This window comes from Sciurus vulgaris, assembly GCF_902686455.1.
Source record: "Sciurus vulgaris genome assembly, chromosome: 16".
Classification (NCBI taxonomy): Eukaryota; Metazoa; Chordata; class Mammalia; order Rodentia; family Sciuridae; genus Sciurus; species Sciurus vulgaris.
In genome coordinates, this window is record NC_136477.1 from 21937908 (window position 1) to 21955953 (window position 18046).

The 18046-nt window shown below is 34.3% G+C and overlaps 1 protein-coding gene across 1 annotated transcript in view; it reads right to left on the reverse strand.

Moving 5' to 3' along the window:
• Positions 1-18046, reverse strand: part of TOPAZ1 (testis and ovary specific TOPAZ 1) — a gene marked incomplete at its 5' end in the record, with an annotated part of 60623 nt that overhangs the window by 22209 nt on the left and 20368 nt on the right. Inside the window, 6 exons of the mRNA XM_079114793.1 lie at positions 871-937; positions 9664-9779; positions 11680-11772; positions 11966-12117; positions 15703-15766; positions 17257-17382. Coding sequence (XP_078970919.1) covers positions 871-937; positions 9664-9779; positions 11680-11772; positions 11966-12117; positions 15703-15766; positions 17257-17382 — 618 coding nt within the window. The remainder of the gene's footprint in view (positions 1-870; positions 938-9663; positions 9780-11679; positions 11773-11965; positions 12118-15702; positions 15767-17256; positions 17383-18046) is intronic.

An 18046-nucleotide genomic window follows, 5' to 3' on the forward strand; every position in this document is an offset into this window, starting at 1 on the left:
AAAGAACTTAGTGATATCATTCGGAAACCTAAACTGGGCAGTGGAGAGATGGATTTTGTACAAAGCAGATGATGGCCAGCATGATGTAAGTTGTCTCCACAAAAATATGCAATTTTTACTATTACTTAGCCATTTATAATGTGGGGCCCACATATAATTTTGGGATACATTTCTACAAAAAGGGTTACAAATCAAATTTTAGTAAACTTACTATATTCCTACTATTTTGTTATAAATTAAGATATAATTTATCAAGTCAAAAAAAGTTGCTTTAAGGATGTAAAGATACTGATTAAGGCTATACTCAAATTACTAGAGGAATAGAAAACTGATATTTAATTTAAAGTTAAAATCATCCCCCAAATCCTCTACTCTTTATTCTCCACTCTCTTGGAGAGCTCAGTGGGATCCTGAATTACCCTTGTCACTTCACATACTATAGCCATCTGTGACAGCACAAGTCTGCTTAGCCATAGTATTAATAAAGACTAAACTTTGGAGTATTCTACCTTAACCTAATTTTGAAACTGAATATTTTTGGAATAGTTCACAATTTAATATATTAGAAGGTCTGCAATTTCAGAATATTAACTTGTGAAAATAAAAATCAAAGTTCTCTTCCTTGAGCATTTTCTCCAATAGCCACATTCCAAAAACTTCCTAAAGGTGGGGTTTATTCCAACATTTTTTTTTTTTTTTTTTTTTTTTGCTACTGATTTTCAGAGATCCCCACAATTTATTTAAAAAATAAATGGTATGTGGCTGGGATGTAGCTCAGTGGTACAGGACTTGCCTACCATGTGCAAGGCCCTTGGTTCAATCCCAGTACTGCAAAAAAATGAAAAGTAAAAATAAATAAAAACATCATACCTCTATTTCATTCAAGGCTGAATCTAAATCACACTTCCAGTTCTTTTTAAATTGCCTCTTCTGTAACCTTTAATAGAAAAAGATTAATTATACTTACACTCACCCCTAAAAAGTCACTACTGCTCCTATTTATGCATAGTTTATACCTTAGATGAGAAAAATGAATGCATAAGTACATCATAAAAATATTTAGAGCTAAAGAAAAAGGCAACTCCTTAAACCATAGGCAACAATAAAGAAAAAATAAATTTCATGTGAAACTATATTTTCAGCCTACCAGAATGCCCAAACTTCAATATAACTGGATAAAAAGAAAAAGACCAACTCCCAACACATGATCTCTATTGCTCCTACCTTGCCCTCGTTGCTCAAAGAGGATCTGTGGCAAGCAGAGGCAGATCAAAGGAAAAACAAAGCAAGCAAACAAAACATGGAGGGAGAAATGAGAAAAAATGCACTAGAAGGTCCTAATTAGACAAACACACACCATAGTGGTGCATGCCTGTAATCCCAGTGACCTGGGAGGCTGAGGCAGGAGGATTGAAAGTTTGAAACCAGCATCAACAACTTAGTGAGGCCCTAAGCAACTTGGTGAGACCATATCTCAACAACCAAAGGGCTGAGGATATAGTTCAGTGATAAAGTGCTCCTGGTACCCTGATACCCCACCCCCATCAAAAATACCAACACCAAGTCTAAATTCATACTATGTATGCAAATAACACAACAAAAACAAAAGTGCCTGAGTAGATGAGAACACTGATCACAGGGAAGGAAACTAAAATTTTCAGCGATTTTAAAGGCAACTTTTGATGCTTAGTTTTTTGGGGAAAAGAAAAAAGTAACCTTTGGCAGCTGAAAAGAGGAAAAGAAAAAGAGAAAAGGAGTACTACAGAATACCCAACTATGGGGTTTATTTTCATAATTAGTCCTAATGCTCTATGAATTATTCCAGGGCATTAAAAAGGATGGACTTCTGGACTGGGGTTAGAAATCAGTGGTAGAGTGCTCACCTAGCACTTGTGAGACACTGGGTTCAATACTCAGCACCAAATAAAATAAAAAGTACTGTTTCCATCTACAACTAAAAACACATTTAAAAAAAAAAAAAAAGAAGGACTTCCTAATTACTTTTAGGAAGCAAATATAACATATCCAAACTAGACAGAAAACTGAAAAAAACCTGAAAAACAGCACCAACCATAGCCAGGTGTAGTAGCACACACCTGTAATCTCAGGGACTGGAGAGGCTAAGGCAAGAGAGTAACAAGTTTGAGGGTAGACTCAAGAATTTAGTGAGACCATACTTCAAAATGTAAAATAAGGTTGGGCACAGTTGTGACTCAGGAGGCTGAGACAGGAGGATTGCAAGTTCAAAGTCAGCCTCAGCAAAAGTGAGGTGCTAAAGCAACTCTGAGACCCTGTCTCTAAAATACAAAATAGGACTGGGAATGTGGCTCAGTATTCGAGTGCCCCTAAGTTCAATCCCCGGTACCTCTCCACTCCAAAAAATAGTAATATAAGAAGGGCTGATGGTAGAATGCTCCTGGGTTTAATACCCAATATCTGAACAAAAAGATCAATTGTAACAAAGGAAATAAAACATGAATGGAATTCCAAGCCCACATCAATAATACACTATGACAAAAGGGAATTTATTTTAGGAATGCACGCTAAATTCAATATTAGAAAATCCATAAATATCATATACAATAGTAAAAGACTAAAGGAAAAATCATGATAAACTCCATAGGCACTGAAAAAGCCTTTGATAAGATCTGACAATTCATGACAAAAACACTTGATGTAGAAAACTGAGGAATGCTTCCTAAAAATCATTAAATACAGCCAGGTGTGGTGTCATACACCTATAATCCCAGAGGCTCAGGCAAGAAAATTCTAATTTCCAAACCTCAGCAACTTAGCAAGACCCTGTCTTTAGAAAAAGGGCTGGGGATGTGGCTCAGTGGATGAGAGCAGCTGGGTTCCATCCCTGGTACTTTAAAAAAAAAAATTAAAATACATATACGTTAGTTCTGATGCCAGAGTCATGTTCAATGAGAAAATTCTAGAGGCATTTCCACCAAGATCAGGAACAATGTGAGGATATCAACTCTATCTACTATTATTCAATCTGTACTAAAGGGATGAGCCAATACAGTCAGACAAATCACTTAAAGGCATATGATAAAGAAGTTGAATTATCTCTATTTATAGATGGTATGATAGTATACCTGGAAAACCTCAGATTCCAGGATAAAACCAACTAACTTCAGAGTAAAATAGCAGGATACAAAATTTGCAAACAAAAATCAGTGTCTTGTACACAAAATAACATTTTACGAAAAAACTTCACTCACAATAGCACCCCAAATATTGAAATACATACATGAGAAAAATTACAAAGCACTCCTGAAAGACACAAAAGTAAACTTGGATGTTATGTTTTGAATTTGGAATGTCTCCCAAAAGCTCATGTGTCCACAGGTGGGGCTTTCAGGAAGTGACTGGCTCATGAGGGCTCTGACTTCATCCGTGGATTAGTCCACTGACAGCTGAATGGACTAATGGTGGGGCCAAGTTGGAGGAAGTCGGTCACTGGAAGGGTTTGTTTTCTCTAGTCCCTTCCCCACCCTTTGCTTCCTAGATGTAATGAACTGATCATATTTCCTTCACCATTCCCTTCTACCATGATTTTCTGCCTCACTTTAGACCCACAGCAATGGAGTCAGCAGACCTCAAATGGAAACCTCTGAAACCAAGAGCCAAAACTAATCTTTCCATCTTTAAGTTGTTTCTCAGGTATTCCTCACAGTAATGCAAAGCTGAGTAAAATTTTGAACAAAGACAATCCCTATTATTGAATAGGATGGTACGACATCAAGAAGACTCAGTTCTCTCAAGTTCATTCATAAATTTAATACAATAAAAATACCAAGAACCTGCTATAAGAATTTAGAAAGTAGAAATTAAATACATAGAAAAGTATACATGTAGGTAGAGCCAGGAAAACACTGGAAAAGTAAAATGAGATAATTATCATACCAAATACTTGCCTCTGTAATTAAATAGTGTGGTATTAAGGCATGCCAACAGTCCAGTGGAATATAATACAAAGTACAGAAACAGACCCAAATACATATTCAATTTAGTACATGATAAAGTTGGTACCTCAAATCACTGGAACCGTTCATTAAAAAGACGGTCTTTTTAATGAACATTAGTGGGAAAGTTGGATAACCATTTAGAAATGATAAAATTAGATACCTTACAATATAAAAACTCCAAATATATAAGAAACCTAACTTTAAAAATGAAATAATAGGGGGGTTGGGGATATAGCTCAGTGGGTAAAGTGCTTGCCTCATGTGCACAAGGCCCTGCGTTCAATTCCCAGCACCACAAAAACAAGCAAACAAACAAAAAACGGGAAAAACATGGTTAAGTTCCTCTAAAGTCCTGGGGTAGGGAAATTATGACTTGAAATACAGAAGCAACAAAACAATTATCTTAACTCAAAGCTGAGGCAATTTAGAAAAAGGATTGACATATTTGGTTATATAAAAATAAAAGTTTCTGCATGGCAAAAACCACCACAAGGTCAAAAGGTAACTGACAAACTGGAAAAAAATTTGCAATAGAGAAAAGATGAATATTTATATTAAATCCTTAAAGCTTAAGGGATAATCCAATAAAAAGGGGGAAAGGGCAGACAATCACATGTAAGGTATAAACATGTTCCTTAAAGTTATGAACAGATTTTAAGTTTTAAAAATTTGTTCTAGTTATACAAGACAGTAGAATGCATTTAAGTATTTTGATAAGTCATACATAAGTGGAGCATAATTTCTCAATAATTCACTCTCTAGATGTAGCCTTTCGCTTGAATTTTGGGATCCTGCTGTGATGCCCACTATTCATTAAAAATTTTTTTGGGGGGGAAAAAAGGTATGAAAATTTTGTCTTAGAAATGTCAATGGAAAAAGGAAAATAAGTATGACCTGAAGTCTGTTTTTAATTAACTGAAGAATTTCCTTGAAAAAGATAATACAAAACATTCCTTAGTCAATAGTTTGTTGTTACTCTAACCTGAAAACTCTTACTTCCTAAGGTTACTGGAAGGTAAAATTAATGATAATATAATGTATATTTTAGATATTACTTTAGATTATAATGTGTTAAAAAACAATGGCCTTAAAGTCTAGCAATTATCTTTCATCAAAACCATTATTAAATTCTTTTAAGACTGGGAAAAAAAGTTATGAACAGAAAACTTTCAAACTCATTCTTCCTCTACTCTACCATACTGTGTTGATTACTGTAGCCATACAGTAAGTTTTAGTCAGGTAGAATGAATCTTTTCCAAAAGTTGCTTTAGCTATTCTAGTTCTTTTAGCTTTGCATATATATTTTAGAAAAATTCTGCTAGGATTACAAAAGGAATTGTATTAAACACATGGATGAAATTTTGGAGAAATAACACCTTTATTATGTTGAGTCTTACACTTCATAAACTTAGTACATGTGTTTATTTAATCTCTTTTGGTCTGTTTCATTAGCATTTTGTAACTAACTTTCAGCATGCAAGTCTAGTATGTGTTCTATCAGATTTTTATCTGGAGATATTTCATTTTTAGGTGCCATCATAAATAGTGCTGTGCTTTAAATTTTGATTTCCCCAGTTCATTGCTATCATATAGAAATGTGACTGATTTTATGAGCTGATCTTTATTCTGTAACCTTACTGTCCTCATTTATTAGTCCTGGAACTGTTTTTGGTAGATTCCTTGGCATATAAACTATATGAAAACTGCAAATATGAAGGTTCGTTTCTTCACTTCTAATCAGTATGCCTTTTATTCCCACCTCTTGCCTAATTATGTTGATTAGGATTTCCCATGCTATGCTGTAAGAGTGGTAGGGGCAGGCATCCTTGCCTTGTTCCCAGTCTTAGAAAAGAGTTCAGTCTTTCAACCAAGGTACGATGTCTGTTGCAGATTTCTTAAAGATGCTGAAATTCTTTCATTCCTAATTTGCAGAGTTTTTTGGTCAAGCACAGATGAATTTTGTCAAATGCTTTTCAGTATTAACACGATGACTTTTTTTCATGCTGCTGCTGATATGCTGATTATATTGACTGCTTTCCAAATATTAAACTATCTTTGCAGTGTTGGAATAATACCACTTGGTCATGATGTATATTTCTTTATATTGCTGGATCTGATGTGTTAGTATTTTGCTTAGAATTTCTGCTTCTCAGCTCATGAGAGATACTCATTCCCCTCCCTCCTCCATACTCTGGTTGCGTTATCTGGGTAACACTGGTCTCAAAACATACTGGTATTTCCTCCTTTTCTATTTTTTTAAAAAAAGGATTGCATACATTCATGCTGATCCTTCTTTACATAACTGATAGAATTTTCCAGTGAAACTCTCTGGCCCTTGGGATGTCTTTTCTAGAAGCTTTCACAGATTAAATTCACTAGTTCTAAGACTACCTTGATGATCTAGCTCATATAGGAATACATTTTTGATATCCTGTGGGTTTTGAACAATTGCTCCACTTCATCTACGTTGCCATTTATGTATGTTCAAGTTTTCAAAGTAATCCCTTATGATTGTTTTAATGGCTGCAGGATCTATACTGATAGCCACTGTCTGATTTCTGATACCGATAATTTGTCTATTCTGTTTTTAGTCTCTTTAGAACATTTATCAATTTCATTGATCTTCTCAAACAGCTATTTTATCATCTTCAGATTTAACTCCAGGTTTTATCCTTATTTTCTTTCTTATGCTTGCTTTGAATTTATTTTGATTTTTAAAAGGTGGGAGCTTAGAATATTTAGTGCTACAGATTTTCCCCTCAGCACTGCTTTAACTGCATCCCCAAAACTGTGATGCTTCATTTTTATTCAGTTCAGTTCTGAGACTTCCTTTTCACCCATGGACTATATAAAAGTATGTTATTTCTAACTGTTGGGAGATTTTCCCGTTATTTCTCCATTTTGATTTCCAGCTTGATTTCATTATGGTGAGAGAATGTATGATCTGTACTTTCCGTTTTTAAGAAATTTAAGGTTTTACTATCTAGGATATGATTGACCTTGGTGAATACTCCATGGTTACTTGAAAAGAATGTTCTGCTGCTTTGGGGTGGAATGTTCCATAAATGCCTACGAATCCTATTGATTAATAGTGCTATTGTGTACCATTGCTGATTCCTAGTACTACTGTCAATAGCTGAGAAAGGGATGTCAAAGTACCCAACTATAATTATACTGTTTCTCCATTTCTATCACTTCACCACATGCATTTTGAAACTGTTTGGTGTATGCACATTTAGAATTCCTATGTTTTCTTGGTGTATTGGCCATTTTATAATTAAGTCGTGTTACTTTTGTCCCTAAAGATTTTCTTTGCTCTAAGATCTATTTGATTATATAGTCACTTTTACTCTTTTTAAAGCTAATGTTTGTATGGCATGTTTTTATCTATCCTTTAACTTTCAACTTCCCTATGTCCTTACATTGGAAGTAAATTTCTTGCAGAGGGAATGCTGCCATGTTTTTATATATAACTTGCCAATAATTGTCAAAGTAAGAACATTTTCACCAACAGTATACCCTGGATATTACCTATTCAGTTCACAGTATACTCCACTGTGTGGATATACTAGATTACTCAACTAATGTATAGATATTTAGGGTGTTACAGTATCATGTAATTGTAAATGCTGCAATAAATAATCTTGGTTGTATTTTTATACTGACATTTTCAGGGTTTCTAGATTTGGCATTGCTGGTTCAAAAAGGTAAAGGTGCTAGAATTACTAATAAAAAAATCTATACAAAAAGACACTCAGAAACACTAGGTAATAATAAAATTCTAAAGAAGGCTCAGATAATTCCTATAGTAAGACAAGGAAAGAGGAAGAGTAAACAGAAAACAGTATTGATATGTTAGACATATCTGCCATTTTACGAACTTTAAATGTTTTAAAATAAATCAGTAAATGCATATTAAACAAATTTTGTAGACTGTAGGCAAACTTGACATGCTCACTAATGATCTGAATATAAATGCTAAAATTCTTTGTGGAAGCCATATATACTGTGAAAATCTTTCAAATGAACTGTAATTAAAATACAAAGAACGAATATCCGTTAAAAGCAATTTCCTTAGCCCAGGAGAGAACTTATTTCCAAAAGAATTAGGAAAATCAAGTATAATATATAATTTTTCCCTTCCGTGTTGGGGTTAGGTTCATTTTGTCTAACCATGATCCATACTCCTTAACTGCACACAATTTTTTTTCCTCTCTCAGAACTCTCCCCAAACAGGTTACCAATGTTAATAACTCTTAAAAGTATTCTATATAATCACTCTGAAGTGGGACTATGAGAACAGAAGGTAAAAGAAACAATTAAGAGTAACTGAATGATTCTACAAGTTTCAAAGTTAAAAGCTGGTTTGTTCTGAGTTTTCCATAGCAATAAATACTACTCTGAATTATTCTGAAAAGTGGAGTTCTGCAGCTGCCTGGGACATGGATGATAGAGTCACTCTCTTAAGCCCTGGTGTTTACATTTCTCCTGTGGCAGTTAATCTGGTAGAAGACTAACATTTGCTAGCCACCTGATCTCTCTGCTATAACTGCTACTGCCCAAAATGGGTATGTAGCATAAGGTCCAGGGAAAGAATAGCCTTAATGTTAATATATCAATGCACCCTATTTAAAAATGTATTCCAAAAGTATATGCTAAATGAGCAGTAATCTTCCTCATGAATATCCCAAATCTACTGAACCCAAGTAGTGTTTGTTATAATTTTCACAGAAACAGTTATTAACTATCAGTAGCTAAATAAGAAAAATCAAAGAATTCAAAGAACTCAAATTAACTTCATTGCTGGTGCTTGAAGAGAAGCAGTATTACTGAGTTGTCGTTCTCTAAATGCACCAAGACATGGCTGGCACTACAGCAAACTCACAGGGGCTCTACAGGTTCTTTTACATTTTCAATGACATTGTCAGACACTGCACAAATGCTGTTAACTTTTTTTGGAGCTAACTATTTGATACATGGCACTGCTAATGCATTTCTTTTGGCCTTGAGACAGTGAACCCAGAAAGTCTGGGAACCTCTCCATTAGAGGATAAAGAGAATGGAGCTAGAGATTTCTGAGATTCTGAAGAACCACAGAGGTTGATGCCATTTGCTCTTTATCAAATCTAAATTCATTCTTAAAGTTATGGTTCACTGAAATACTTGTAATTTGTATGGTTTTTCTATGTGTGTTATACTTTAACTGTAAAAAGTCTGAGAAGTCACAGCTTTCCTTATTCTCAAATCAGGTACTTTATGGTACTACTCCTAAGTATCAGAAGTTTGTTTTTAAAAAAGGCCTTTGGAAGTCCATAAACTGAATAGAGAGAGCAAATGAAGGAGAGGCAGTAAGGCACTTTATTAAACTAACACAACAGGGAGTAAAAAAAGAATTAAGGAAATCTGTATGAGGATGTGAAGCAGAATTAAGTGATAAAACAGAAGATGAGACTCCTTTTGCAGTTAATATACTAGATGTTTAGATGAAATGAGGCTCTCAGAAAGATGTGGTTAGGTTGAGCAGAGACAGAATGACAGATAGGACCAGTCAAGACATGCAAGAAGGGCTTATGATGGGCAACAATCGAGATGTCAAGGCATATGAACAATCAGAAGTGCTTTGCCTGCATCCTTTATAGGTCTCCACCAAAATAGATATTTTAGCCTTAATTATGATTTTTCTCACCTGGACTTGATTTCCAGAACTGCAGTTATTTCTTGTTTGGAAGCCTGTACTTGATATAAAAGCTTAACAATATAGTTAAAGTGTTCTGGGTCAAGCATCATTCCAGCTTCAACAAGCTGTAGAAGAGGAAAAGAAGTAGTCATAAGATTGTGAAAGAGTTGGGCGGCCAACGTGAGTGAAACAATGAAGAGACTGACAGAAGAAGTGAAATGTGGAGACAAGGGGAATTAAAACTCATTTAAAAATTTTGAAAGTTGTTTTCTTCAAATGTTTCAGAACCACAGAAAGATACCCTAAGAATTTAAAGCAAAAATGTGAATATAAAATCCGAATTTTCTTCCTAAGTTATCTCAGTCACTTATCTCTACCTCGTATCTGCTACTTGATCTTTTAGTGTAGCACTGTGTTCATACATCATTCCTCACTGTACCTGCTTGAGAAGTATTCTTCCTGTGCCTCACTTAGGTTCTTGGCCACAGAAATAATCAGTACCCCAGGTGACTCAATACTCAGGTGACATATAATACAGTAAAAACAAGTGAAAACCCAGAGGACATATAATACAGTGTTTGATTAAAAAAATCAATTTAAAGATTCTCTTTCATTCACATATGCCTCATTTCCCATCTTCCTCATGTACCCCAGCTCTCATGGAATAAACTGAAAGAACTCCTGTTGGTCTATCTGCATTCACTGACCATGTAGCACCTTTTGATTAGATGGACAGGGCCAACTACAAACAAGCCTGGCAAAGAACAAATCAGTTATCTGGTTTGTTACCAATGCACTTTAAAAAATATGCTCTTCAGAAAATATGCCCTTCAATACTGCTCTAAAACCAAAGTGTACATAAATTGTTTCTTGATAAGCTAGGAACAACCCAAAGCAGTGCAAAATAAGCTCTTCATTTCTCTTTTCTCAATGGCAGTTATGTTAATTAGATAGGGGTATTACACACTACTCGAGTAAGAAGATGGAAAAGTATCTTCTCATTATGATATGGCTTTATCACTGAACCCCGAAATAGTCTCAAAAGGGAAGTTGGTACTAGCATTAAACAACTTTCAGAAACGATGGCTCCATGTTAAGCATGCAAAATTGAAACATCCTTGTCTTTGTTAGACACTCTATTAGGGCAATTTTATTTGGACAGTAACAGGGATACATTTTGTAGAAAGCCAAGTTATTCAGTATCAGACAATATGTGGGGTCCTAAATGAGGTTTTCTAAAACTACTACAGAGGATGAGCAATTTTTGATTTGAAGAATTTCTAGTCAAGTAATTCTTTCAAATTTTGTAACTGAGAACTAGGAGGTATTCACTCAACAACCAGTCTTTTACGGGGGCTGGGGGGGGGGAGGTATTCAAGGTATTCAAATATCTGTTCAGTTACTCTGTAACTTAGTGGCTAAGTAACACTAAACATTAGGAAATATTCAAAAGTTTTATATTTTTATGAGAATCATAATATATTTCTCTCTTTTTTTTTTTTTTTAAATAGAGGCTAGAGCTGTGGTTCAGTGGAAGAGTGTTGCCTTGCATGTATGAGGCACTGGGTTCGATTCTCAGCACTGCATATAAATAAATGAATAAAATCAACATCTAAAAAAAATCTAAAAAAAGTAAAAAGACAGGTTAAAATAAATTCCTATTTCTCTTTTTGCAAATTTAATTCATAGCTACCATGTTTCTAATTTGTTTTGGTCACAATTTTCTATTTCCATATCAATTTGGTTATAAATGACCTCAAATCTTTCAGAGAAAAATTTTCTTTATACTTAAGGAGTAGAAACGAAGACTTTATAAGTCAGCAGTCACTTGGTGTGCTTGAAACATTTGAGGGGAAGATTTGTCAGTCACTGGAGTCTGTTTATAAACTATCTTAGGAGAAAAAACATTTCTGAAAACAATTCATTGGCATCAAAGAAAATGAACAAGAGACACATCAAGGGTGTATGTGGAAGTAAGTATTTTCTTGGTTATTTACTATTAGAAAATAAAAGATAAAATCATACCTTGCAAAAGATATCAACTAAAGCAGGTACAGCAGTCCTTAATTTCATAGTTGCCACATGCTCAAATATTTTTAGTAATATTTTCAGAGCAGGCTGGATAAAATAAAGAAATTACTCATTTTCATACTGTCTTTCAGCACACTAAGTTTCTCAAATTTGTTTATGCTGAAAAAACACAAGTTTTTTCTAGGAAGTATTCAGAAAACAAATTTAACTTCTAACTTCAAACAAAGAAATTAACTTATTTAATATTAACAGATTAAAATATGTATTTCAGGTTACTTACCAGCATTTTAATCATTATGCTGAGGTTCACTACCTGAAATACTTCTTTCAATAAACAATGTTTGAGTAAAGAAATTAGAAGATCATTCAGCACTTGTAAATCAAAATGTACACCTGGAGGAAACTTTCTGTAGTACTCCGTAAATATGTTTACTGAAAGCGAGAAAAATGTAGTCATCTGCTGCTTTTAAGATATCCAGCTTTCCTAAATTCATCAGTAGTATAAATCAATTTCTTTGAAAGGCATAGTTCCAGTATCAGAAACATCTGATGAAAATTAAGTCAAAATGGCATGTTCAGTAATGAAGTCAACCAAGCATGTTCAGCATTAGATAGAGAGCTAATTCATGTATTATTCACAAGAAGTCTGAATTGCCAAATATATCATGGTTTCAATATGAACTCCTGGTGAGTTGAACTTCCAGGGAGTCTTAAAGTTTGTATGTGGCCTGGATATGTATATAATTTGGTGACGGGTGAAGAATATTTTCACACATACCCATTCTGGTTGTTTTAATCCCCAAAACGTTAACCCTGGTGATGTTTCTGATTCCAGTTTAAGATTATGGGCAATTTACTAAAAGTGACAATAATGATTAATTTCCCTTGAGAAACTAGTCCCTTTACATCCATCCAATTCTGTAATCTATTTTCTATACAACACAAACCACTTCTAATTCATCCTCATTAATTATATTAAAATAAACTGGGATTACTATATTGTTTACTTTTTCCCCATTCCAAAATTTCCAGGTCAAAATCTGTATACACTAGCTAAAACTGCTTTAGTAAAAATTATTTTGGTTTTATATTTGTGTTAGCTATTCTTATTAGCTGGATTACAAGGTCTAGCTAATGCCAAAGTTCAGCAGCATGATTGAAAAGTTAATGCTGAAATTATATAATTTTTAACAACCTTAATATGTGCAGTAATAATCAACTTTGTTGTAAGATTGCTTTAATACATTTGTTCTTCCTGGGCACATACAAATTCTTGCTATTTGTTTTGCAATATATATCTTCCTATATATAAAGAGATCAATTGACAACATGGGAAATTCAGAGTGTTAACTGTAGTTCATTAATAAAACTGGAACTGTAGATGTTTAAGAGTCATTAGAAAGCATCTAGATTAGACAGTGTTTATATTGTCTACTAATTGCCATGCAACCCTTCTTTTTGTCATTATGTTATTTTAAAAAAAGTTTTTAAAAAGTTTTAATGTAAATTCTCCTTTTAAAATGATCTTCACCATGAAACTCTTGAGTGGAAAAATTTAACATTTTATAGCTTTTGATATGAACTTTTTCATTGCTTTTTTAAAAAAGGTTCAGTTGATTCAGAACATTACTTGACCAATGATCTTCCATAACTGGGTACTTACACTTCTTTTTTGATTAAAAGTGCACAATTCTATGGAATCATTAACTACTAGATATTCCTTTCCAAATCTGTTTCTCACAGGAGAGCAGTTTATGCCTCTGTAAACAGTTTACTGAAATTTTAAATTTTTATTCTTATAATTTGCAATTGTTTTTAATATTATCAATGATAAATCTAGTTTCAGTTTAAATTCATGTGAGAAAGTTCATTTTTTTTGTACTTCCTTTGACTACTTTAAATCACAGTAATTACCTAAAAAATGGATCAAAACAATTTAATTTTTCTAATTATTATGTTGATACATTTTGGCTGATGCTAAACAATAGTAATTTTTCAAATGTTTTTAGCCCAAAACTTCTGGATAGCATGTTTTACATAGAAATTCAAATATAAAACATAAAAGAGGACCTGTCATTCTATTCCTAGGTATATACTCCAAAGAACTAAAAGCAGAGACTCATATTTTGTACATCAAGGCTCAGAGCAACATTACTCCTCATAGCCAAAATATGAACACTTGAATTGTTTCTATCAACAGATGAACAGATAAACAGGTATGCATAGAATGGAATATTATTCACCCTTAAATTTTTTGAAGCATGCTATATATAACATGGATGAACCCTAAAGACATTAAGTGAAATAAGTCACAAAAGGACAATTGTATTGTATGACTTCCTTTATACGACGTACCTAGAATAGGCAAATTCATAGAAAAAGCGTATTAGAGGTTGATCAGGGATTGAAGTGAGTGGGAACAACGAGTTATTGTTTAATAGGTAGTCTAAAACGAGGAAAAAAGTTCTGGAAATTGATAGTGAGGAGGGTTACACAACATTGTAAATGTACTTAATGTCAGAACTGTACACTTAAAATGCTTGTTATTTTTGTATTTATTTCTGGCACTGGATTGGAACCCAGGGTCTTGTGCATGCTACGCAAATCTCCATCACTGAGCAACATCCCCAGCCCTGCCTTCTTCCCCCCTCTTGAGCAAGTGCGTGCACACACACACAGGCAAAAACTAAAAATATTGCAGATTGGAAGAGGCTATAAAGATGTGACAACTCAATGAATACTTGATCCTGTGTCCTGGATTGGGGAGAAGATGTTAAAAAGGACATCGAGTCAATAGGTGATAGGTGCATTCCCATATGATCACATTCTCATAGTTTTATCACCTCTACCTTACCTATGTCTTTGTTATAGATGAAGTTCCCTTAAATGCTTCCTCTAATCCTGGAGAGATAATGGCAGCAAAATAAAATAAGCTTGTCAGACTGTTTTTAGCTGTAGGAGATTTCAAGTAGATGAATATGAAGCTGAAGTACACGATTTTCACCATACTATGTAGCTTTGGTGGCTGTGTCAGGTGACAAATATAAACAAAGCATGGTCCCTGTCCTCTTGGAGCTCATAGTTTAGTATGGGGAAATAGAGGCTAAGAGTGGGACAGGACTGTGGAATCAGACAAGGATTTAATAGGGGAAGTAATCCTATTTACCATGACTAAGCTTTGAAAGCTAAGTAGGTCTTTGCCATGGGGAAAGGGAATGGAAGGAGAGGCATCCTGAGCAGACAGAACAGTGGCAGCAGCAGCAGCACTGAATTATAAACCAACTTAGAAAACTGCACAAAACTCACTGGGGATAGAGAACTGGCAATAAAGGGCGAGTGTAAAGAGAAGATTCAGGTTCTGAAGGATCCCTTCAGATAGGTTTAAAGATTAATCAACAATACCATTTTCTCTACCAGACATCTATAAATGAAATTTCTAAGTTATGAAAATATTAGTACAAGCTGGGCATAGTAGCACATGCCTGTAATCCCAGTGACTTGGGACACTGAAGCAGATGGATTGCAAATCTGAGATAAGCCAGGGCAATTTTAGCAAGATGCTGTCAAAAAACAAACCAACAACAACAAAAACCAAACAACTTGTGGATATAGCTCAGTGGTAAAATGCTCCTGGGTTCAATCCCTAGTACTACCCAAAACAATTAGTAGATGGAGTTATAGTATTAAGCAGGTTATAATTTTTCAATCAAAATACCATATTTACTTTTGATCCTAAGACCAACAGAACCACTCTGTGCAAGATATCTGTAAGACATTTAGCTTTCATACTTAGTGTTGAATTTATTTTCAAACTACAAAGATACAACAGCACAATGTGTGAAACACCCATATTAAAATTCTAATTATTCAGGGCTGGGGCTGTAGCTCAGTGGTAGAGCGCCTGCCTTGCACATGCAAGGCACTGGGTTCCATCCTCAGCACCATATAGAAATAAAAATACTGCATCCATCTACAACTAAAAAATATTTTAAAAATTTCTAATCATTCAACTCCTACCTGCCCGTTGTAGCAGACACAGTTCATTGATACTTATATATTTCCTAAAAACATCCATGCAAACCTGTAAAAGTCATAAAAATGTGAATTACCTTTTTATATTTCATAAGAACTACAAAAATTTAAATTCTATAAGCTTACTTCAAAATTTTTAAATGAGCTTCAAGCACTGGAATAAAGAAGGTACTGTTTGGTTAACATAGTTCGAATTGTACATTGAATTCATTACCTTATTTAGTATGTAAAAATTTAGTATTTGACCTTATTTAGTATGTAAAAAAATAACCATTTACTGGTGTAAGGATAAACACATTGACTGATTATTAGAACAAAAGCTCCCAGAAAGAGAACCATTCATACACTGTCAGCTGATTTATGACATGGTGACACTGCAGTGGAGAAGTACAGTCTTTTTAATAACTGGTACCAGGTCATCTGAAAATGCACATGGGAAAAGTGTATCTCAACTCATATCAAAGAAAATCTATAAATTCAAAAGGTAAAACAAACTTTTAAAGGAAAAAAAACATAGGTGCACATCTTTATGACCTTGGCAACTATATCTTCGACAGGATGCAAGAAGTTAACACTATGAAAGAAAATGACAAATTAGACTAAAGAAATTAAATTGTTTCATTTTAAAGATGAAAAGGCAACTTATGAAGTACACGATATCTGCAATACATATATATGATAAAGAACCTGTATCCAGAGTTCTTGCAGACTGGTAAGAGACAAATTTCATAGGATATAGGCAAAATATTTGGGTACTTCCAAATAGTATACCCAAATATCCAAAAACATTTTGAAAGTGGCTCACTTCATTGATCATAGAAGTCATCTACCCACCACAAGAGCAAAACTTAAAAGGCTGATCAAACTAAGAACTAGAAAGGATATGATGCAACCAGAACTCTTGTTGCTGGTGACAGTAATTTGGTACAACCACTTCGGAAACCTATTCAGCAGTTATCTACTAAGATGGAACATATGCAGACCCTATGACCCAGCAGTTTCAGTTTTAAGCATAACCTATCAGAATGTGTATACATATTCACCAAAAAGCATGCAGAATACTCACAACATTACTACTATAATATCCAGAAATCACCCAAATGCCCATCAACCTTGATATTTATCCACAAAATTTTGATATATTCACACAATGAAATACTGATTATTATATGGTAATGATAAAGAAACCCCAATGTTACTAAAACACTATAGATGCATCTCAAAGTTTTCAAGCCAAAAGGAGGCAATCCAGCCATGGTAGTGTATACTTTTAAGCCCAAGGTACTTGGGAAGCTGAGGTAGGAGGATTGCTTGAGCCCAGGAGTTCAGGACCAACCTGGGCAACATAGTAAGACCCTATCTCTTAAGTTTAAAATAGTATATAAAATCAGACACAAAAGAATGTATCAAATTTCACTTCTATAAAAAACAAAAAAGGGCAAAGCTCACCTATGCTATCCGAAGAGAATGAAAATCTCAACTAAAATATATGACTGAGATTAGTAACACAATTTCTACTTCAAGGACTTTATGCTTTACCTTTTCATTCCCTTGCTCAGGCACATGAGCAAACTTGCATTGTAATCTCTCACAGCCACGTAATGTATTGAAATGAAATCTGCAGTATCTGTGGGGTATCATCAACCCTAAGGGCTTCTGGAACACCTAGGAAATTAGAAAAATTCCATTTATGCATTAACTGTAAAATAAGGTGAAAAAGTTTTTGAAGTAACACATTTTATGGTGTTGGGGGTTTAACACAGGCCCTCATGCATGCTGCCCTTCAGCTTAAATCCCCATTCCTGGAACAAATATTATATACTCCAAACAGCATCATGGTAAAGCTGCTTGCTAATCTGCAAAGGAAAAAGCAGAATTCCAAACAATTTACATTCTTGAAAACACTGAAACACCAATTTAGAGTGATATCTGAATTTTAATCAATTTCTCAGTGTAAAATATTCCAATAGGTTATTACTGACCTCACATTTTTTTTTAAAGACTTCAGAGTGTTTTAGGTTCACAGCAAAATTTATCCCTTGACTCCTGCCTCCACACACATTACCTGTTCTTAAAAGCTTATGCTGTCCCTCCTTTCGTGCTCTTGCATATTTCACAAAATGTTAATGTTAATTATTATAATATGCATTGTATTTTTTTTTTCTTTTTCTAGGTACCAGGGATTGAATCCAGGGCACCTAACCACTAAGCCACATCCCCAGCCGTTTTTTTTTTGAGACAGGGTCTCACTAACTTATTTAGGGCCTTACTAAGTAGTTGAGGCTGGCTTTGAACTTGCAATTCTCTTGCCTCAGCCTCCTGAGCCACT